Here is a 24,606-nt window from a genome sequence, read left to right as displayed (position 1 = left end):
TGAAAAATGGATGATTTGACTAAATGGCTATTGGACTGCAGGTCCTGGTGATGAATGGTGCACAAGAGAAAACTACGATATATTGTAAAAAAACTGTTTAATGATCTGTATGAACATAAATATTTGTTATCAGGGGTCCCACATACATAGTAAAAGAATGATTGCATGGTAGAAATGATAAGAAACTTAATCATAATGATATTAAGGTAAATATGTGCCTACAATTACTAGTTTATAATTCATTGTGGGGGCAGTCAGCAAGTAATAAATAGGAATCAGTATTTTTCCTACAAATGAAATGCATTGCAGAACTGATTATGCGTCAAATATATACAAACTACTGACATTTCTAACGAAAAGGTGAAAACTGGTTTTGAACTTTGAATATTAACTGTTTGGTTAACGTTTAACAGTAGTGACTACATCATTTGCCTAAGGGGAGGAATCTGTAGTATAACACATCACATTGGTGATGTGATGTGCTGCACAAGCATTTTCAAACTGACAAATAATGGTTGCCACTATAAAAAGTTCATTTTTAAAATGAATTAGATAAACTACTGTTTGTATGTATGTCTTATTTATGGGCATGTATCATGGAATGGATGGACACAGCACATCTGCAAGCCAGGATGACGATAAACATTTACCATGTTCACTACATCTAAAAGTCACGTAGTTTATTCTGTGTTATCGGATTCTGCCTTGGAGATATAGTGCGTGCCATAGAGAAAGAGTGGCTGTGATGATGCGACAACACAGGTACAAGAGAAAATTTGTTCTACATTTACTCAGTTGGAATCTGTTAAATAAGACAGGCCGATTTTAGACTTAGTTCATATCAACATAATTGTGTTGTGCTGAATGCTGAAGTACTTTTGCATTGAATGGTTACTGTAAACAAGAGTGCAATATATGACACACTGTTTAACAGAAGAATCATATTTATTTTGAGAACTAGACATTGGATTTGTACTTCATTTCCAGCAGTAACTATAGCACTTCAAGAAATGAAATTCTATCAGAAGAGGTTGGTAGGTGGGCTGAAATGTTAAGGTGAGCAACACTGAATAACAGGAAGTCTTAACTCCCAATCAGACTTTAATTCACCTCCTGATACCACGTTAAGGAACCAGAGGAACACTGCACTAAAATGTTAACTTTATAGATTCCAAACTTACTTAAATGAGATTTATACCAGAGTCATCTACATCTTGGATATAGAGAGATAGGTCTCCCATACTTAGATGTGTTGGCTTACAAGAGATCTGACAATACTTAGGACACAATGGGGATAGAATGCATACAAACACAGATAGATATTTAGATGCCACCTCGCATCACCAACGAGCCCAGAAGCAAGTAGTGCTCAACACACTGTCTGCATTGGCATTCTGCATCTGTGACAACAACAACTTGGAAAGGAGATATTGAAGACCAGCAGCTACAATGGTTGGTCCAAGACAGGGCTTTCAAATGTTATTTCTAAAGCTAAGCAGGATGAAAAAGAAGCACTTTTCTCACTTTGTTATCTTACTGACAGTTTCTAGCATTACTGACCTCATAACCAAAATTCTTTGGAAACATGGTATAGAGATCTTATTTTTCAGTCAGGATAAAATAGGAGTTTTTTTCTAACACAATACAGATGCACCTGGTCACCTCCAGATCACAGGAGTCTGTGAACTGACATGTGGCTGTGGCAAAGTGAATGTAGGTTAAATGGTATTGGGTAGTAAAAGAAGCTATAAAAGAGCACAAATGCCGCACATGTTTAAAACAAAAATGAAATCTATGGTAGTGGAACATAAGGAGGACTGCACCCAAGATTCAGATTTCTACATAATCTGTGCCAGCCAAGGAAAGCAACATTTGTAGAAGGTAAGACCAAGAATAGGGTTACAATTTCTAAGAACAAATGTAGCCAACTGAAAAATGCTCCTGTCAGAGCACAAAAAAGATGAATGTGCTCCTCTTTAAAAGACTCTGACAGAAAAATGGGCAACCAGTCGTCTCAGTCCTCATTCCACCTTCCTCGCCAAAAATTTTGACATCTGGACACACTTTTAACACAGAACGTTCTAAATCTTTTTGCCCAGCCTCTCTTCATAATAAAGCCATCACACTCTGACCTCTCACAGTGACTGCCACTATGCCTCTCTATCACTGTCTCCTTTTTCTCCCACTGGCACTTTCTTCTGTCTATTTCTCCCATTGTCACTGTCTTCATTCCTCTCTCTTGCTCTTCCTTACCACTGTCTTCTTCTCTGCTACTTCCACTGCCTCTATGACCCACTACTATTGTCTTTGCCCCTTTTTTCCTCTCAAATTGCCACTGTCTCTTTCCTTCTCACTTACATGCTGCCATCTTTCTCCTGTACCACTGTCATCTCCTCTCCATATGTCCTTGGGGACGATTTTCTTGGGATTTTGACCTCTATATTGCGAAACTTTAGCATGTGGGTATAGGTGATTGGGGGAAGTGGACAAATTTACTCATGTTAAAGTTAGCTGGTGTGGAAGGGGTAGGGTGGGGAGGGGGGTTTGGGGGGGGGGGGGGGGAGTAGGTGTTCAGAACTCCCAAGCCTATGTACAGCCACTATTCATTTGTATTTTTCATTTACACTGTCTCCTCTGTCTTCTGCTTCCACTGATACTATCTCTATCCATCTCTCTCTCCTGTTTTGCTGACACTGACTCTCACTGACTGTCACTATCTCCTCTGTCTTTGGCTTCCATTGCTATTGTTTTCATTCATCTCTCTTTCTCTTTCACTGCTACTTCCTCTCTCCCACCATCACTGTCTTCTCTCTTTCTCACCCACTGGTACTGTCTCCTCTTCTTCCCATCATTGCCGTCTCTCTTTCAGCACAAAAAAGGGTGAACTTGTTTGAATGTCAAAGTTTTGGGTGACGAAAGCAGAATGACGTGAAATGTGAAATATGGTTTAATAGTCTCATTACATACCATGTACAGATCGGTAGGTATGCTGTACAATACACATGTCAAGTCTGAAAAGACTATAACGTTTTTCAAAAGATGTTTTACATTGTTTTTAGAAAGGTATGCAAGATTAATGGTTTGGTTCCCCACTTTTCTGTCAGGGTCTTTTATGGAGGAGCTCCAATTGAAGCACGTTTCAGCTAGTTCCCTTCTTTTCCTTGTTACAGCAGGATGTGCTTTTTATATAAAAGAAATTCTGTAAGTCAGTAAAGTTCTGACAATTTATTTACATACTTTGACACATTTACTTACTGTGACACATATAAACAATAAATAAGTATGCGTAATATAAAGTTTACACAAAATCACCACCTATCAAAACGCTAGTTCACTTTATATTAATTTACATAACAGAATGTTTACAGGGACAAGGGAAAAGATTCCTGGTTTTCCCGGTTAAAAATACATTTTCTCCTATGCGAAAATGCACTTTCTCTGTGTTAAGTGACAGCATACTTTCCCTCGGAACTGTAAAAGTTATCAATCCTTTGAATGGCTATGGTTTTATACACTGGTGTAGAACTTCTCGGCACTTTGGAAAATGAAACTAAGGGGGAAAAAAACATGTTTAGGAAAGATATTTGATGTGCAGTAACATGTATGCTGCATATTTTCATATTACGAAAGTATAAATGCGAATTCCACCAAACACCGCCTGTTACTTTCTGAAGCATTGAAATTGAGATTGCGATGTGGTTTTGTAAGACAGTCACAGCTCAAGTCACTTGATCTCGCCAACCAATGACAGTGAATATTCAGAGTGCAGGACAGTGATGTAGTCAGCCAACAGCAACATCACTGTTAAGTAGCGTGAACACACAAATAGGAAAAGTTATTGGTTTAAATTAATGAACATAGTGTTGCTACAAGAAAAGCAAAGCTTTCACATATAATATTGGTCTCAAAGATTTGTGGGGATGTAGAACCACTGGCTCATCCCCCAATAATACCACTACCCTACCGCAGTGAGAACAACTGTATCTTTGCCAGATCAGTTCTCTGTAGTACGCGCTCTATGCTACATACATTGTGTATACACTGCGAGAATAAAAGTGTTCATAGTAAGTCATGGGAGTGCGAGTGATTATTTATCGTCATAATTACCATGCCCGTTCTCCGCTACCTATAGATTAATAAGCTGCAAGAGAGGCTAAGAGCTTTCACATATAATGCTGATCTTTTTTGCACGTGTTACACTTTAAGATACATCACATAAATGTGCCAGTAAAATGTTTAATAATGACTTAAATGTCTGATCTTCTGATCTCGAAATTCTTCTAAATGGCTAGTCCTCAAAGAGTTGATACTTAAATGAGAGTCAAACACTTTGTGATTTAAGAAATTTACTCGCACATAATTCATCTTGTGTAAAAGGAAATTTACTTTGAAAGTATAACGCTTTTCAAACCACCATTCGCAGTATTTTACTATGACCTGTTAGAAATAGACTCATTTTAGCAGTTGCCGAAGAGTGCCAGATAACAGGCATCACCATGCTTGCACAGCTAAGATGACATAGGAAGCCCTTATGTTCCTACGTGTAAAACATTGGAAGATCTTACATTGTGTCATAAAAGAAACAAGGCATCAGAGGATACTCCAAGAGCATCGGAATTTCGTGAACCACACTAAAATGGATAATTCGGCTCATAGTGCACATTCGCATGTCCAGATTCCTAACGGAGTAGGCCTCGACCTGATATTAAGCTTTTCATTGTGGTTTTCGGGATGCAAATTTTCTTGGAGTACCAGTTCTGTATAATCTCACGTCTGGTTCTTTAGTATGGAATAATGCCATAAGTGCTAGAATATGAAAACGTGCACTTGAAATGCTGTAACAGTTGAAACTAGACAATAGTGTGGAATTACACACTTCATTTCAAATAAATTGACTGCCTTAGCGGAAAAGATTAATGAAAGCCAAATTTCTTTAGCAAATCGACAAAAATAACTTCATTGTTCTGCAAGGTGATTAATGCTCGAGTGTCAGAAAGGTGAAAATAAAATAAAATCTGAAACTAACAACATTTTAGGCCTCCATAATTATGTAAATGTATTTTAATTCATTTGATACCTCCCGACCACAGAAATCCATTTTGCTTTCATTTGACATGAGAGCAGTAAATGAAGAGGAAACAGCAAAATCACTAAACGTAAACAAGGGTCACATGGAGACTATCCACTTCCCCACTACAAATCAGGCTGCTCTCCTCATCTGAACCAAAAATTTAAAAAATCGACCTTTCAAAAAATGTTCCTGTTGTAGCTCACATCTTTCCGAACAGTCTGATACATAAAACACATGTTCGAGAAAATGTAAGACACTTTTTTTTTTCTTTTTTTTTTCTTTTTGTCCCCCTCTCTAATCTCGCTACAGCTTTACATGGCATGCTTTCCTTTCTGCGAAAGAATCTATTACCTCATCAAAGGTCGACAAACGTTTTCCTACAAGAAAACTCGAAATGTCGTTGTCTAATACTGAAAAAGCTGTTAATACAAATAATACCTATGACTGGTGTGACTTCTTGGTCTGATTACGTCTATTTTGTCACTGTCTGCTATACAAAACCATATAGGCCTGTCTAATATTGCTGCAACTGTAACACACATCAAATAAATGTGGTTGTTTTGGCACAAATGCTCATCTTCATAGCACAAAGTACCAATATCAAATGCCTATTAGGTCTACTAAAAGCAAAAAGCTTTATGTTAGGAAATAGTTTCACATTTCATTCATACGCTCCAACTTCTCAAGAATGAGATTGAAATGCAGTAGTACGAAATTTCTGTATAAATTTGGAATTGTCAAATTCTTCCATAATTTGTGTGGTGTCTCCGTTTCTTTTCCTTCCTCCTTCTAACAATCTCGTCCTCACTAATTCTGTAACTATTCTCTGGTTAACTTCACTAACCCTGCTACAATCACCAGTTTAGCTGTCCCACATTTATTCTCTGGTTGGGCGTTATTATGTGTTCGTACGATGTGTTTTCTGCGCTACTTCCAGAATTCAACTTAAGCGGCTGCTAACCAAAGACTATATAACTGGCCCTTACTAGTGTAGCGATCTGGCCAAAATCTTTCTGTCAAAATTTCATTTTATTGTATACCCCGAGAAGATAATACGTAATCTTTATCTGTTATTCCTGTTTGTCATTTATTTCCACTCTGATAGTCTGAATATATGGATTTCACTAGTAATTGTAACAAAACTCACCATTCACAAACCCAGTCAACCACATAACAAACAGCGATTGGCATTCACCCGTTCAGCTTTATTCCTCTCAGCTCATGTAGCCCCATCCCCTTTTGTCTGCAGGAAAGTTTATTTCTAGATAAAACCGGGATTCCTCTGGCAGAGACATCACGTACACTATGAATGCATTCAAAAATCAACTTATGATTCAGTCACAAAGCAACTTAGAATCTGTTCAAAAATGTTAAAAAATCAACAGGGATGTGTTTCAAAATCATGTGAATAATCGATAGACCAACATGCACTGGATGCTAGGTGCTGTGCAACTCAACTGTGCATGCACATGAGCGTGCTCGCAACTGTTCAAACGAATGTAATGTAAACAGTTGTGACGTCACGCTCATCAGAGTCGTTATGATGTTGTTAAGCATTGCTTAGTCTTCCTAAAGCCCTTGACACACTTTGCTGCTGGCAGACGCTTGTATGAGCACTGTGATTTGTTGTTGTATGAGGCGCATTTCCGTTGCAACAGATGCTTTGTTTTCATTTTTTTTCTCTTGTTCATGTTTTATTGCTGCAGTATTATTCTGCAGTAGCAGGATACAATAACATCCTTTGTTAGAATATTGGTTCTTACCAGCCAAAATTACAAAAATTTGAATGAGAGCTGAAACAATGAAAAATTCCTGGACTTCTAAAAAATTCCCGTGTTTTTCCCGGTTTTCTCCAGGTTGTCCCATGTCATATACACACTGCATAAAAATGCGCAACATTTCAGGCTACACATACAGTATACCAAAAAATATGGTGTCTGATTTGCAAGCACAAAGAATTTTGTATGACAAAATAATTTTTTGTAAGGTGCCTATGCCACCAGATGGAACCATCGAAAAATTTCCAGATCAAGATGGCCTGGATCGGCGTGAAATGCTCATTATACAGACATATTGCATCATATGGTTATAATGGTGAAAAAAAAAAAGACTAACCACAACCATGCTGTGTGTTCACTATGGCAGCTAAAACAACATTTATGCCTCGGCCCAGATGATATGTGCATAATTAAGATAACTCTCAACCTTTGCATCTTTGTAATGGACAATGATATAAAAAAAAGTTTCAAGGTTCCTGGAGAACATCATCTTAAGAATATGGGGTAAAAATTTTCACAATTTGCCATGAATAGATATTGTAGAAATGGCCATCCCCAAAACTGGTACTTTTGGTACCGGTACTTGAAAATAAAGATTTTCTGGAGTTTTTCTCAGGAACCAGCCAAGAACAAATGGTGCTCTTACAAGCTGGCTAATGGCCAACCTAGAGCATACCCAGTGCAACAGAACCAAGCAATTTGCTCGTTTGCAAACAAGCAGCAGGAAATCGCACCTGCAGCGAGACACCGATGTTTCAGTTAACATTCCTCTCGCTCAACCTGTTTTGTTATCTATATAATCTGATGAACCATCAGTAGGAGCCAAAAGAAGTTCATCCAATAACATCAACTCTTCAGAACATGCACAGGAAAACTCCATTTTATAAGCGAATGGTACCCTGGTCCTTGACAGTGTCCAACTAATGAGTAACCCCAGAAGATCCTGAATAAGACCTCAACAGAGGGACTGAGACATCAATCATGTAAGAAGAAGATGAAGAGGAACATGATGTGTCCTACAACCAACAAGATTTTACGTTCAGTCATCATTTCTCTTTCAATCTCTTATTCAACTGCTTTCATGAATTTTGATGCTTTTGTGTTCCAATCCTCTCACTAAGGAAAAATCATTGGAAATATTCAGAATCTTTGTAAATATTCCTCGAAGGGCAGTCACTTTGGTAACTTCTCTTTCAGCGCTTAATTAAGTGACTATACATGGTGATTCAGTTGCCCCTGATGTTGCCATTTTATGCTACCCATAATGTTATATCCAGCCTTCAAGAACCATGTGTAATATTTCCACATTCTCTGGCTCACTATGCGCAAACTATCAGTCCTACAGAAAAAATGAACTGGACCTTTTTTGTGGGAAATTTAATGTAGTTAAATTTTGTACTGGAATATGTTTTCACTAGAGGCCATAGTTTTCAAATTATTCAAAAAAACATACAAAAAAGGACCTTCAAATGCACCCCCTCTACTGGTCAGGATTTCTAGTATGTTTCATGACACTCCCTCCTACCACTGTACAAAAATTTGCAACTCCATGAATTATTTCCCATTTTCAACACTTTTTGGTCTTCGCTCACTGGCCTTATTATGCCACCTTTTTAGTCGACCACTTAAAAAATGTAAAACTGATATCTGTGTAAATTTTATCTAATAATTTTGTGAATTTTAACAGCATAAAACAAAAAATTACATTGTTATATTAGTTAAGCACTCTGCCTATGAAACTACTGTGCTTGTAAGGGCTAATTTTGGATCAAACTGTCACCATAATTCGTTTTAATGTAACTCTTAAAAAAGTCATCTTTGTTTCATTATCCTCACAGAAACATTTAAATTAATGATGTTAATGAAATAGCTGACAATGCTGGTGGAATAACAGCCCAATCAATAGTGACCAAAAAATGTCAAACATCAGGAATAGTTCATGTAATCAGAAATAATTGTACAGTGGTAGGAAGGAGTGCCATGAACAACATACTAAAAATCCTGACTGTTGGAGGATGACTATGGGGATGCATGAGCATTTGAAGGTCACTTTCATATGTTTTTTCTTGAGTAACAAGAAAACTGTGACCTCCAGTGGAAAACAAATCCCAGTACAAAATTTAACTGCATTAAATTTCCTACAAACAGGTCCTCTTCATTTTTTCTGCAGAACTAATAGCTTGCATGTAAAGAGTGAGCGACTATAAAAATCCTGCACGTGATTTTTGAAGGCCAAATATAGCACTGCTGGTTGCATAAACAGGCATTGCTATGGGTAGCTGAATCACCCTGTATATATCAATCAACAAATGACGACTCAAATGGAAACTTTTACTTCTCACTGAACAATGTTCGAATGGGGTTAGAGAGCACATTAACTGATCAGCTGCCTACAACCACCCCATAAAGGAAGACAGGTGAGAGAACTGCGCAACCAAGTTAGTGAGAGCTTCCAGGTCTGCATCTTCATTAAGGTGCAAACTAAAGGAAACATTTAGTTAACCTGTTACACCCATTTGCAAATATAGTGGCTACTTGTAGTTGGTGGCTAGGGTAAGAAGTAAGCAGTGACACATATCATTTACACAGCTGACCATTCAACTTCAACTGAAGTCATATTTTATACAGAATGAACAATTTTTTAGCCTTCAGATGTCAAAAATCGTAAGTGCTTCTTGGAAGTAAACATAATATCTTCCAAAACCTAAGAATTTTAGCTCATTCTCATGTATTTGGAGATATTTTAATTTCACTGTAAACAGCAAGCCATTGGGCTAGTGACTGGTTGGTTCTGCCAGTAGATGTCATCACCCTCTTTTTGGTCTCAGATTCTTCCCTTAAGGTCTTCCTTCAAAAGGAATATCAGAACTATTTAACATTTTGGCAATCTGTTCAAAAAAATTTTTTTGTTACTTTTTGCTCTCATGTGGCGATCAGTTTGTTGACGTTTCCAGAACTGTGTACAACTGATTTGCTGATATACAGCATGGAGGCAACTGTGGTCTAAGGAGCATGATTTCTGTTCATGTCACTTACCTGTGTCTGAGCAAACAAAATAGCTTCTGGCACAGAATTCTTTACTATGAAGTGAAAGGTCGAGAAAGTGGCTGACTTTCATGATTTTCAAATGTTGTTCACTTCAGAACAGGATAAGCAAGCCACACACTAATTGTTTCCACACTTTCATCTTTTTCCAAATGCAAGACACAATCAGCGCTGTGTTACATGAATGCTGGAGCAATTGAGGAAGTTATATGGAAGCAAGTAGTGTGGTTGTACTACTGGCACGAGAACAACAGTCATAGGTTTGATGGCATATGCTCATAAAGTAATAAGTGAATCAAAAGTTTCTTCAATGGCAATTACTTTCTTGGGCTTGTGATTACATTACTGTCTTAATGTTTTCTTTTTTTAAATTTTCTGTCTTTTCATTCTAGCATTTTTCGGAAATTTCATTACATGTATATTACAAGCTCATCATTTTACATAGAGGTCATCACAAACTTTGTTCAGTACTTGAGTTTAGTATTGTGAAACCATATTTTCTTCAAACAACAAAGCTTTTTGGTAAAATTCAGTGTATTGAGACTTTTCTTTCAGATGCTATGCCACAAAGTATAGACACCATCTGTTGTCCCTAATTATTTCTTTTCCTGTGGCTGACAAATATGGAACACTAAAAGATGTTGTCTATTTTTTTATTCACACATTTTTATACTCTGCCTCTAAAACACAATAAATATATCATGCATGTATATAATAGTTCATTATAACTAAAATAAATATACATTAAGAAAGTTTCTAGTACATATTCCGACAAACGTTCAGTCTGTCTACATTTCACAATGGGGCATTGTGTTCAGCAACTGTTCAGCAACTTATTTCAAAGTTTCATAAAATTATGGATGACTACATTTTAAAGGCAAATAAAGATATTACACTACATGACTACCAACAGCTTAAATAAAGATAAAGGTATACACAAAACACATAATCTCACATTTTATAGCCTAAAGATTACAAAAGGTTTTTTTTTTAATTTTAATTTAAGTATGAAAGAGTACTCACTGTATATCAAAGAAAGCACAATCTTTTACTTGTGGCCAACTGGTATTCAACACATCTCTAAGAGCACCGTTTGTTCTTTTTGGATCACATGATTCTGAAACAGTGACTTATTAGATAATATAATTGACATTTGAAAGCAGCTTAGATTCAAAAAAGAAAATGGGAAAAAGTTATGAATGAAGAATGAGGAATTCATGAGTAACAGGAAAAAAAACTTAAATTTCAAGTTTGTGACTGATCCCATCTAGTATCTTGATACACTTCAAAAGGTACAATACGTGAATCAAAACATCTGTCATTACATCTCACGATTCAGCATTATGAAAACATTTTGGGCAGCCACAGTGCTGCCCTGTACTCCACTCATCTGATCCACTAGTACGTGGTTCCAGTTATTAGTCCCCCTTCTACATTAATCTGTTGTGGGTTGCAACATGATTTTTGGCATGGAGTGAAATTCTAGGAAGCGGAGAAGTTTAATATCAATTGTTCTCCAGTCGCACGCTGTAACTGACTTCACTTGATGGTGTAATTAACATTACAAAACCAGTTGTTTGTTTTGAATAAAGTAACCATATAGCGCAATGGTGTATCTTTTACTCAAAATTAAAAATAAACTGCAACTTTATATGTAATTATGCTATCCACAATACTGTTTTTTACACACTAACATCATTTTTATTGCATAAAGACTTGCAACAGAAAAATGAGTACATCTGTAACACCCATAGGAAAACTTGTTTCTCATTTCTTCACAAGTGTCTGACATATTGATGGCGAAGAAGAGACTAATTCCTGTGGTCAGTGTTCACAAATGACAAATGCAAATAAAAAACATTATACAAGCTGCCTGAAATTATTTTTTATTGCAATAAGAGTGGAATACACTAAGCAGATTCAGAAGGATGTAGGTTGCAGTAGGTACTGAGAGATGAAAAAGCTTGCACAGGATAGAGTAGCATGGAGAGCTGCATCAAACCAGTCTCAGGACTGAAGACCACAACAACAACAACAAGAGTGGAATGTGTGTGTGTGTGTGTGTGTGTGTGTGTGTGTGTGTGTGTGTTCATTTGAATGATCATTCTGTCACGTCCTTAATACTGACCATTCCTTCTGGGACTACTTGTACATAAAAATCAACTATTTAAGGCTAACTCCATTACGTGCTTCTACATAATGACAGCAAGAACAACGAGAGGCAGGACATGCTCCATAGAAGCACTTTTATGGATTTGTAGTTAAGAGTGCTCTAAAAAGTTTGATACCAACCTTTGTTTCCTAGTATCTTGCATTATTCTTGTCAACTCTACATATACCTGTGAGCAATCACATTACACATATCTACCTAAAAGCAAGGATCATCCTCTTTTGCCCAGATGACTGTGGTGTCACATCATGGCATGTACCCAGTGAAAAACCCAAGGCACTGGGTAGTTATTCACATCAATGATCTCTCCATTGCCAGTTCCCTGAATATGGGGGCAAGGAGCACAGGCTCATAAATTTAGGGTTCCAAATGTCAGCCAAGCACAACCTGGTCACTACTGAATGCCGTGAAACCACATGCCATGATCATGTGAGCTCAACTGTTAGACCAATGGGCAGTACAAGGGCTGATGTCATCCTACTTATGTCACAGGCCACAAAGTGTTAAGATTTGTCATGAAAAATGATTTTTGTGTGCTCTCTCTCTCTCTCTAACAGCATATAAGTGTATTTCCAACATCCTCCACAATCTGTTTTTCACATTCCCTACAACACTTCTCCCTCTATTGCTCCTACCAGCACCAAGTTTACAAACATTCGATATTGTAGCAGATGTACTACTAATGTGTTCCTCCTCTTGATAATGGTTTTCCAGGAATTTTTTTCTTCATACTTTCTTCACATATCACCTGTCCACTTACTTTTTCTACATTTTATAATCAAATGTCAAATTCTCTCTGTTTCTTCCTTTCCATATACCCCATGGTCAACATTTCACTTCCAACTTCCATTCAATGCTGTGCTCCCTTTCAGAAACTTCCTCCTCCTTCACACATTGGACACTAAGCTCAAGCATAGGTCGGATCACAATGCTGCGTTCATAAGATTGCAGCTGAGTATAGCTTGGGCTGAAATTTTCTCAATGTGTGTATCACTCAGAAACTGGACTCATTTCATATGAGAACAATGTACAGGCTTTGTGCTTCCTGTAGCTGATGGGTGTTGCCTTCTGTTGTCAACTTCTAGAATTATAAATAAAAAAAAGCAAACGTAACAGATGCTGTCACGAATGGTGAGCCAATAAAATTTTAGAAGTTCAAAGGGAGAAATTGCTCATTAACTCTCCTCACAGTTTCTCTTTGGAAAGATAATTGTACTTTCTGCCACCATTACTTTAAAATGTGTACTTATCAAGAAACTAAAGTGAATATGAAAAATACATCTTGAAGGTTGGTCGTCTTTTATTTTGTAAATTGCTCTTGAAGCTATGTCAATTATACATATGTCAGAAATGCTTTAAATAATGGCATAAATGGCCAGTTTTTTTGGCCCAACATTCTTCTAAGTGGCCAGTCTTCACAGTGTTAATTACATGTCTTTATTTCATACCAATCAAGTCAATTTCACGAAAAAAAAATATTTCTTTATTCATACAAATGTTAATATCTTCCTTGTTTTACAAGTCCTGCATAATCATGCTTCATAGATTAAATTCTTTCAGTACTTTTACAATTACCAAGTTGTTCCAATAATTAATATTAATATAGTCATTGTTCTGCTTCCTAGTATTTGTCATTACTTTCATCTTTACTTTGCTTATGCTTAATCCATATTTGGAACTAAACATGCTGTTAACTGAACCAACCAACTTTTTGAATTTCCCTTACTTTCAGCCAGAATAGTTGTGTGCTTTGCTAATCTTAGTGTTTGTACTTGATCATCTTGCACTTTTGTGCCTATTCCAAAATTTTGTATAACTTTCCCCATTGCTTCTTTGAAACACCGATGAAACAAGCTACAAGCCCCCCTCATGAAAAGATGTGTGTGTGTCTTGATCTCCCACTTTCATAGTCTCACATGCATACAGTAGAGAATAAATATTCTTCTATAGCTCATATTCACTGTCTCAAGTTTTCAAACACCTTTATCCACTTAACATTATTAAAGACTTTCTTTCCATCCATGAATGCTAAGAATATGTCCCGATTTTCCTTTACTCCTCTTCCACTCCTGAGTGCAAAGTCAGAATTGTTTCACTGCAGCTTTACCTTTTCTGAAACCAAAATAATCTTGGTTCCCATTATTTTAGTTTTCAAATTTCTGTATATTATTCAAGTCATTAGTTTAAAAATAAACTGACTGAACCAAATTTTCACATTTTTTCATCACTTCATCTTTAGCAGCATGAAGATGAAGCATTTTTGGAAATACGATGACCAGTTTTATTCCATAGAAGCATTTCTATATTGTAATGTGTAAACCCCCCCCCCCCCCATGAACCATGGACCTTGCCGTTGGTGGGGAGGCTTGCGTGCCTCAGCGATACAGATAGCCGTACCGTAGGTGCAACCACAACGGAGGGGTATCTGTTGAGAGGCCAGACAAACGTGTGGTTCCTGAAGAGGGGCAGCAGCCTTTTCAGTAGTTGCAAGGGCAACAGTCTGGATGATTGACTGATCTGGCCTTGTAACGATAACCAAAACGGCCTGGTACTGCGAACGGCTGAAAGCAAGGGGAAACTACAGCCGTAATTTTTCCCGAGGGCATGCAGCTTTACTGTATGATTACATGATGATGGCGTCCTCTTGGGTAAAATATTCCGGAGGTAAAATAGTCCCCCATTCGGATCTCCGGGCGGGGACTACTCAAGAGGATGTCGTTATCAGGAGGAAGAAAACTGGCGTTCTATGGATCGGAGCGTGGAATGTCAGATCCCTTAATCGGGCAGGTAGGTTAGAAAATTTAAAAAGGGAAATGGATAGGTTGAAGTTAGATATAGTGGGAATTAGTGAAGTTCGGTGGCAGGAGGAACAAGACTTCTGGTCAGGTGACTACAGGGTTATAAACACAAAATCAAATAGGGATAATGCAGGAGTAGGTTTAATAATGAATAGGAAAATAGGAATGCGGGTAAGCTACTACAAACAGCATAGTGAACGCATTATTGTGGCCAAGATAGATACGAAGCCCACACCTACTACAGTAGTACAAGTTTATATGCCAACTAGCTCTGCAGATGACGAAGAAATTGAAGAAATGTATGATGAAACAAAAGAAATTATTCAGATTGTGAAGGGAGACGAAAATTTAATAGTCATGGGTGACTGGAATTCGAGTGTAGGAAAAGGGAGAGAAGGAAACATAGTAGGTGAATATGGATTGGGGGACAGAAATGAAAGAGGAAGTCGCCTGGTAGAATTTTGAACAGAGCACAACATAATCATAACTAACACTTGGTTTAAGAATCATGAAAGAAGGTTGTATACATGGAAGAACCCTGGAGATACTAAAAGGTATCAGATAGATTATATAATGGTAAGACAGAGATTTAGGAACCAGGTTTTAAATTGTAAGACATTTCCAGGGGCAGATGTGGACTCTGACCACAATCTATTGGTTATGACCTGTAGATTAAAACTGAAGAAACTGCAAAAAGGTGGGAATTTAAGGAGATGGGACCTGGATAAACTAAAAGAACCAGAGGTTGTACAGAGATTCAGGGAGAGCATAAGGGAGCAATTGACAGGAATGGGGGAAAGAAATACAGTAGAAGAAGAATGGGTAGCTTCGAGGGATGAAGTAGTGAAGGCAGCAGAGGATCAAGCAGGTAAAAAGACAAGGGCTAGTAGAAATCCTTGGGTAACAGAAGAAATATTGAATTTAATTGATGAAAGGAGAAAATATAAAAATGCAGTAAGTGAAACACGCAAAAAGGAATACAAACGTCTCAAAAATGAGATCGACAGGAAGTGCAAAATGGCTAAGCAGGGATGGCTAGAGGACAAATGTAAGGATGTAGAGGCCTATCTCACTAGGGGTAAGATAGATAACGCCTACAGGAAAATTAAAGAGACCTTTGGAAAAAAGAGAACCACTTGTATGAATATCAAGAGCTCAGATGGATACCCAGTTCTAAGCAAAGAAGGGAAAGCAGAAAGGTGGAAGGAGTATATAGAGGGTCTATACAAGGGCGATGTACTTGAGGACAATATTATGGGAATGGAAGAGGATGTAGATGAAGATGAAATGGGAGATATGATACTGCGTGAAGAGTTTGACAGAGCACTGAAAGACCTGAGTCGAAACAAGGCCCCCGGAGTAGACAATATTCCATTGGAACTACTGACGGCCGTGGGAGAGCCAGTCCTGACAAAACTCTACCATCTGGTGAGCAAGATGTATGAAACAGGCGAAATACCCTCAGACTTCAAGAAGAATATAATAATTCCAATCCCAAAGAAAGCAGGTGTTGACAGATGTGAAAATTACCGAACTATCAGCTTAATAAGTCACAGCTGCAAATTACTAACACGAATTCTTTACAGACGAATGGAAAAACTAGTAGAAGCCAACCACGGGGAAGATCAGTTTGGCTTCCGTAGAAACATTGGAACACGTGACGCAATACTGACCTTACAACTTATCTTAGAAGAAAGATTAAGGAAAGGCAAACCTACGTTTCTAGCATTTGTAGACTTAGAGAAAGCTTTTGATAATGTTGACTGGAATACTCTCTTTCAAATTCTAAAGGTGGCAGGGGTAAAATACAGGGAGCGAAAGGCTGTTTACAATTTGTACTGAAACCAGATAGCAGTTATAAGAGTCGAGGGACATGAAAGGGAAGCAGTGGTTGGGAAGGGAGTAAGACAGGGTTGTAGCCTCTCCCCGATGTTGTTCAATCTGTATATTGAGCAAGCAGTAAAGGAAACAAAAGAAAAATTCGGAGTAGGTATTAAAATTCATGGAGAAGAAATAAAAACTTTGAGGTTCGCCGATGACATTGTAATTCTGTCAGAGACAGCAAAGGACTTGGAAGAGCAGTTGAATGGAATGGACAGTGTCTTGAAAGGAGGATATAAGATGAACATCAACAAAAGCAAAACAAGGATAATGGAATGTAGTCTAATTAAGTCGGGTGATGCTGAGGGAATTAGATTAGGAAATGAGGCACTTAAAGTAGTAAAGGAGTTTTGCTATTTGGGGAGCAAAATAACTGATGATGGTCGAAGTAGAGAGGATATAAAATGTAGGCTGGCAATGGCAAGGAAAGCGTTTCTGAAGAAGAGAAATTTGTTAACATCCAGTATTGATTTAAGTGTCAGGAAGTCATTTCTGAAAGTATTCGTATGGAGTGTAGCCATGTATGGAAGTGAAACATGGATGATAAATAGTTTGGACAAAAAGAGAATAGAAGCTTTCGAAATGTGGTGCTACAGAAGAATGCAGAAGATTAGATGGGTAGATCACATAACTAATGAGGAAGTATTGAATAGGATTGGGGAGAAGAGAAGTTTGTGGCACAACTTGACCAGAAGAAGGGATCGGTTGGTAGGACATGTTCTGAGGCATCAAGGGATCACCAATTTAGTATTGGAGGGCAGCGTGGAGGGTAAAAATCGTAGAGGGAGACCAAGAGATGAATACACTAAGCAGATTCAGAAGGATGTAGGCTGCAGTAGGTACTGGGAGATGAAGAAGCTTGCATAGGATAGAGTAGCATGGAGAGTTACATCAAACCAGTCTCAGGACTGAAGACCACAACAACATTATGGCATGTTGTCATACATGGCAGAAGATGAAAACATGGACCTTAAATTCAGCGAACAGTTGGAACTAGCCAGTAGTGTGTCATAATGAAACACTTCTGTTTCGAATAAACTGATTGCCTCAGCGGAAAGATTAATAAGGATAAATTTCTTTAGCAAACTGACAGAAATAACTTAATTTTTCTGCAAAGCGATTAATGCTTGACTGCTAAAAACTTGGAAATAAAATAAAATCAGAAAACTGAAACCAATAATACAATTTTGCCCTCCGTAATTATGTGAATGTATTTTAATTCACTTGATAGCTCCCGGCCACAGAAATCCGTTTTGTTTTCATTTGATGTGGGAGCTGTAAACAAGGAGGAAACAGCGAAATCACTTAACGCAAACACGGGTCACGTGGAGACTAATCCCAGCACCACTACAACTCTGTGCATGCGCGAATTTTGCAGCTAGGGTGCGAGAGAAAAATTTTTCTCGTTAGTATGTGGGTGCTTGCTGCTACTGCCTATACAGCTAACGACCTCACTTAAAGTAACGGAAGCGGGAGAAAGTACTGCTCATACAATAGTCAACTGCGCATGCGCATGAGCCCCTTGGCAACTGGTCAAACGTACCTAATGTAAACAGTTGTGACATCATGCCCATAGCAGTTTATTGTTACGAAGTATTACATAGTCTTCGCCCTAAGGCCTTTTGACATATTTTTGCTGTTTGCAGATGCTTGTGCGTGCATGGTGTTTTGTTGTTGTAAATGGCGCATTTCCTTTGCCACTGAAGTTTTATTTTTTTCCCCCTCTCCTTTATATTTTACTGCTGCAGTATCATTCTCCAGTAGCAGGATACAGTAACATTCTTTGCTAGAGAATCAATTCTTATCAGTCGAAATCACAAAAATTTAACTGAAAGCTAAAACAATGAAAAATTCCCAGAATTCCGAAAAATTCCTGGGTTTTTCCCGGATTTCCCGGGTCGTATACAACCTGTATTAGAACAAGTATTAATAACTGTCCACCCGTTTCAGAACGAACTTTCTCCTCAAAAGTTTTGTAATGTAAAGCAAAGTATATATGTTGAAATGAGGTTATCTACAAGTATAAAATTCTGAGTCAGTCACAATTTGGATTTCAGGAGGACTTTTCCACTGAACATGCCATGTACAATTTCACTGACTACTTATTAAAATATCTGAATGGCAATATTTCACCTACTAGCATTTGTTGTTATCTACTTAAGGCATTTGGCCATGTAAATCACATAATTCTAGTGGAAAAATTAATAAGCATTTCTTTTGAAGTGCAATGTAAACTAATAACTTCATATGACATGTTAGGTAGGTCATATAGCTTTCATGCCAAATCTTTTTGAAAGTGGGGAGAAATTACTACTGGTGTTTCACAGGGTTCAATTCCGGGAGCACTCCTGATCTTGTAATACATAAATGTCCTTCCATCTTACATTGTTACAGCAAATATAATTTTCCTTCCTGATAATCAGGCACCATACTAAAACCCAACAGACCTGCAACAACAGAAGGAGCAATACATGAAATATTCAGAAGTATTACTCATTGGTTCTCAGTGTAAACAGTCTGTCACCTAACTTAGAAAAGACACTGTTCATTCATCAAACAGTCCATGGGTGTACTGCCAGTTCATAGTGTACAATGGGCACAACATTTCAGCGAACAGACATCTCAATCATAAGGTACACTGACGCAACTGAGCTCCTGAGGGCATGCAGCCAACTAATATCCCCCACCCCCGCAAGCCACTCCGTCCACAGTTTGTGCCCACGGTCGTATGTTGCAGGTTGTGAAGATGCTAGTGTTGGCATCTGTGACAGCATTGATGTAAGTTGTCTGTCTACCCCGGTCGTGGGGGCAGGAGATATTAAGTAGGCCACAAGCCTGCAGGAGCTCAGCTCGTCAGCGCATGTGTCGATGGTGATATGCCTGATTGTCAAAATACTCTGCCTGTTGGGCACTATGAATTGAAAGTACAACTGTGGATTGTTCAATCAACAAATACACCAGGAAAAACAGAATCTTTATGGGGATGAGATGTGTCACAGCATGAAGAAATTTGACAAGTTCTTGCATTTCCGAAGAGATGTCATGCCCAACATGTTGTGCCGAACTTTGCTAAGGTGACATAATAAATCTCGGGTGAACAGCCTAGGACACAGCGCCCAGACAGCAGGAGAACAGACACTGTACCTGGACCGCACGAGGTGCACAGACCGCACAGATTCATAGGAAGCACCTGAGGGAGGAGTGGGAGGGGGGATTGTCCTATATATACATGGCACCGGCCCACCGCCAATCAGTACATCAGCGCACCTGATGATGGGAACGTGGTCGATTGCCGAAATATTGTGTCCTATGCACACTCACACCAGGCTGTTCACCCGAGATTTATTTCGTCATAAAATACGCCTGGAGAAAATGAAGAATCACATTTTCTAAGGTAATGCATCACATTGATTCTGCAGCAGCCAGGAGAATCAAGAAGTCGGCCAGCCTTGCTTTGGTAAATGAAAGTGCATTTTACCTGCCAGAATCTTGAGTACAACTCCCACGTGCTATTCAGACTAAATTTACAATTGGCCAATCATTTTAATTCCTGGACCTGGGATTGGCTTGATGCTATTACCTGAGTGGCAACCAATACAATCCATAGGAAGGCCACAGGACATCAAATATCAAAATTCTCATGCCTCTCTGACAAAGCATCACCACTGGAGGCCCCATGCAAAGACGGTCAACAATCTGACTGACATGGAGCCAAGTGATAATGCGGTTTCCGATCTGGAGAAGGGCCTTAGCTTTGCTCCCAGCCCTAAGTTCACACCAGTCATGGACATCGTCAGTGCAGCTGAACAAGTTGTGGTGCGACTACCGCCTGAAGCAGCCGAAGAAGTATGTTGAGAAACCTGACGAGAACTAAGTCTACGAAGCTGAACATTATCAGCAGAGAGATGGCAGCTATTTGGGGCCTGAGAGAGTCCCCTGAGATTGTCGTCTTACCCCCTGAAAAAGGCAACACTACTGTTACCCTTTCCCACAAGGACTACATCGAGAAGATGCAGAGCCTGGTACATGACAATACCTACAGGAAGATCAATGCTGACCCCACAAAGACAGCAGAGAACAAGGCTAGGGCTCTTTTCTCAAGGACACGGATTTACCTAAGGGGGCTGCCAAGAAACTGTTACCTCAAAGACTTGTACCGCCAAGACTTTATGGACTCCCTAAAGTTCAAAGAGATGGTGTGCAATTGCATCCCAATATCAATAACATTAGGGCACTAACATATTTGCTGGCAAAATACATGATGGAAATACTAAGCCCTTACGTAGGCAAATGCACTCATCATATTCACAATTCTGTGGATTTTGTGAAACCCTTCAACAACTTCAGAGTAAAAGCCTTGAACATCCTGGTGAGTTTTGACATTGTTTCGTTATACAGTAGGGTACCTCTATAAGAGTCACTAGAACTTATTGGTCAGAAATTACACTATAAGACCACCAACCTTTTTAGGTATGTCCTGACCTCCGCGTATTTTCTGTTTCATGAAGAATACTGTGAACAAATGGCAGGAGTTGCAATGGGCAGCCCACTCTCGCCTCTGGTCACAATTTTGTATATGGGGTACTTTGAGGAGGAAGCCCTGGCGTCAACCAAATGGAACACATGTATTTTTTCCATTATGTGGATGACACATTCGTCATCTGGCCCTACGCAAAAACAAACTCCTTACCTTCTTTACATATTTGAACTCCACACGTCCCAGCATCAAATTCACTATGAAGACCGAGGCAGAAGGAAGATTACCATTTCTGGACATCATGGTCACGAGAAGAGCTGATGGAATCCTTGGCCATAGAGTGTATCAGAAGGAAACACACACTGACCTACCTTTGCATGCAGAAAGCTGCCATCACCCTTCACAGAGGAATGGGGTACTAAAAACACTAGTACACAGGGTGCACACCATTTCAGATGCTTCCCCAGGAGCTAGAACACCCTAGAACTGTATTTTTAAAAAAAAAAAAAAAAACAGGTACGCAGAATGGCAGATTTGACACGCCTTCCACCCACAACAGTACAACCTGTGGAGATGTAAGAAATCACGGAGGACGATTCAGCCACTGCCTTTATACCATACATGGGTGCACTATCGGGAAAATCAGATGCATACTGAAGAAGCACTGAGTAAAAACTGTCTTTAAGCTGCTCAATAAATCATGAGCATTAATGGGAAGTGTCAAAAATGATCTCAGTTTGCAGAACACCAGCATATATCGGATTCTATGTCAATGTGGGAAAACATATATTGGACAGACAGTGAGCACCGTTGAAGATTGTTGCCAAGTACACCAGAGGCACAGTCAACTGATGTATCCCAACAAGTCAGCGGTTGCAGAGCACTATTTGTCCAACAATCATGTGTTGGATTATAAACTTACCAGCTCTCGGCACAGACTTCTGATCTGATGTTGCCGAGTACACCAGAGGCACACTCAACTGATGTATCCCAACAAGTCAACGGTTGCAGAGCACTATTAGTCCAACAATCATGTGATGGAGTACAAACTTACCAGCTATCGGCACAGATTTCTGAATACTGGGACAGCGTCATTAGAGAAGAAATAGGAATTCACACCAGGGACGATCCTATCAACTGAGATTGTGGCTATAATCTTACCAAGATTTGGGAACAAGCACTGAGTTTACTTAAGAAGACTTTTAGCAAACAAAGCGATCTGGCGACCAGAGCAGGCACCAAACTTACATCAATGATATCACTGACGCCAATGCTAGTATCTCCGCAACCTCCGGCACGTGCAGCCATGGGTGCAGACCACAGACATAGAGGATGGCGGTTGCAAGGGATATTAAGTCGGCCGCACGCCTTCAGGAACTCAATTCGTGAGTGCATCTGACAATGGCAACATGTCTCATCGCTGAAATATAGTATGTGTTGGACACTTTGAACCAGCAGTATACTTGTGGACTGTTTGGTCAACAAATACGACAGGAGAAACTGAAGAATCACAACACAGTTCATCCAATTCTGTACAAGGCATGATATATCACCGTCAATAACCATACCCATCTACATCTATACTCTGCAAACCACTGCAAAGTGTGTGGCAGAATGTATGTCCCACTGTACCAGTAATGGGTTTCTTCCTGTGCGATTCATGTGTGGAGTGTGGGAAGAAGGATTGTTTAAATGCCTCTGTGTGTGCTGTAATTAGTCTGATCTTGTCCGTGTGATCCCTATGTGAGTAATACATAGGAGTCTGTAGCAAATTCACGTAGTCATCATTCAAAAACAGTTCTTGTAAATTTGTAAGAAAGCTGTCTCTGGATAGTTTTTGTCTGTGTTCAAGAGTCCATCAGTTCAATTTCTTCACTATCTCTGTGATGCTCTCCAACTGGTCAAATAAACCTGTTACCATTCATGCTGCTCTCTTCTTCATACATTCAATATCCTGTGTTAATCCTATTTTGTAACAGTCCCAAACTCTTGAGCAATATTCTAGGATGGGGAGCATAAGTGATTTGTAAGCAATATCCTTTGTAAACTGATTGCATTTCCTCAATACTCTGTTTTACCCACAACTGAGCCTATATGGTCATTTGATTTCATATACCTACAAAGCGTCACACCCAGGTATTTCTACGAGTTTGCTGATTCTAGCTGTGACTCATTGATATTATAGTCACAGGATGCTACTCTTTCTTTTTGTGAAGTGCACAACTTTACATTTCTGAACATTTAAAGTAAGCTGCCAATCTTTGCACCAGTTTGAAACGTTATCAAGATCAGGGTGAATATTTATGCAGCTTCTTTCAGTCAGTACTTCATTACAGATAACTGCATCATCTTGCAAAAAGTCTGAGTTACTATTAAAATCGCCTGCAAAGTCATTAATATACAACACAAACAGCAAGGGTCTCTACACAATTTTGCTGGGGCACACCCAAAGTTACTTCTACATCTGACGATAGTACAGCATGGCAAAAGGAAATAGTTAAAACTGAGTGTTCAAAATTCCAGGCAGTGAATACTGATCAGAACTAGGATTGGAAGCCATATATTACAGAGCATTTAAATTTTTTTACTTCAGTGACAGTTACTGTATGTTTAATTGCATATTTTGACAATAAAACCACAAGAGAATTAGCTTACTTAGCATACTTCCATTCAATGACATGAAATAACTTTCTGGGCCTATTCCACACATGGGCACACAGTACTCACTGTTTAGAAACATGTAAGGATAAAAAAGAATCTTGTGTTCAACCTCAAAATTCAATTAAGCAATTGTTTAAAAAATTAAGCTTATTAACAACAGCCTCACAATAAATTTACTATTCATTTTATTGGGAACATTCAGGCACAATTTGAAAATACTATAGCACTTTATTTTTGCACAAAAAGGAGCACAGGATGTAGTTGCAAAAATTCTTGACCACTTCCTTGTGAATTAATGAGTTTGCAGATAATAAGAGTTTTAAAAACATACTAAAATAATTTCCACTTAACAACTATTAATCAATAGGTGAATCTGTACATGGTTGTGTTACAATTATCAAAATTTGTTTTAAATTAAGATAAATCCAGTTTTCAGAAAGACAATGTATCTTACTTGTAAACACAGTGACACATTCTACATTATAGCAAGTTGTCACAAATATGATCCACAGAACATGCAAAAAAGTTAACAAACATGTCATCTTAATGATGGCGACAAAGCAAATTACACACACACATACACACACAGAAATAAGTTTGTGCTGTAAGAAAGACAGCCGATATTTCAAAATGTGCAGTACAAGTACGGCAACAGAGTGCAGTAAAAAGAACTGTGTAATTCTGAATTCTACTTACTGAATTTTTGCTCTCAAAAGGAGATCATA

General features: G+C 38.6%; 1 protein-coding gene across 1 annotated transcript in view; it reads right to left on the bottom strand.

The window, feature by feature from the left end:
* LOC124789618 overlaps positions 1–24,606 on the bottom strand; it is an 81,015-nt gene that overhangs the window by 35,600 nt on the left and 20,809 nt on the right. Inside the window, exon 3 of the mRNA XM_047257038.1 lies at positions 10,918–11,011. Coding sequence (XP_047112994.1) covers positions 10,918–11,011 — 94 coding nt within the window. The remainder of the gene's footprint in view (positions 1–10,917; positions 11,012–24,606) is intronic.

This window comes from Schistocerca piceifrons, chromosome 3 (assembly GCF_021461385.2).
Source record: "Schistocerca piceifrons isolate TAMUIC-IGC-003096 chromosome 3, iqSchPice1.1, whole genome shotgun sequence".
NCBI lineage: Eukaryota > Metazoa > Arthropoda > Insecta > Orthoptera > Acrididae > Schistocerca > Schistocerca piceifrons.
The sequence above is the reverse complement of the archived record's forward strand: the minus strand, read 5'-3'. Positions and strand labels throughout refer to the sequence as shown.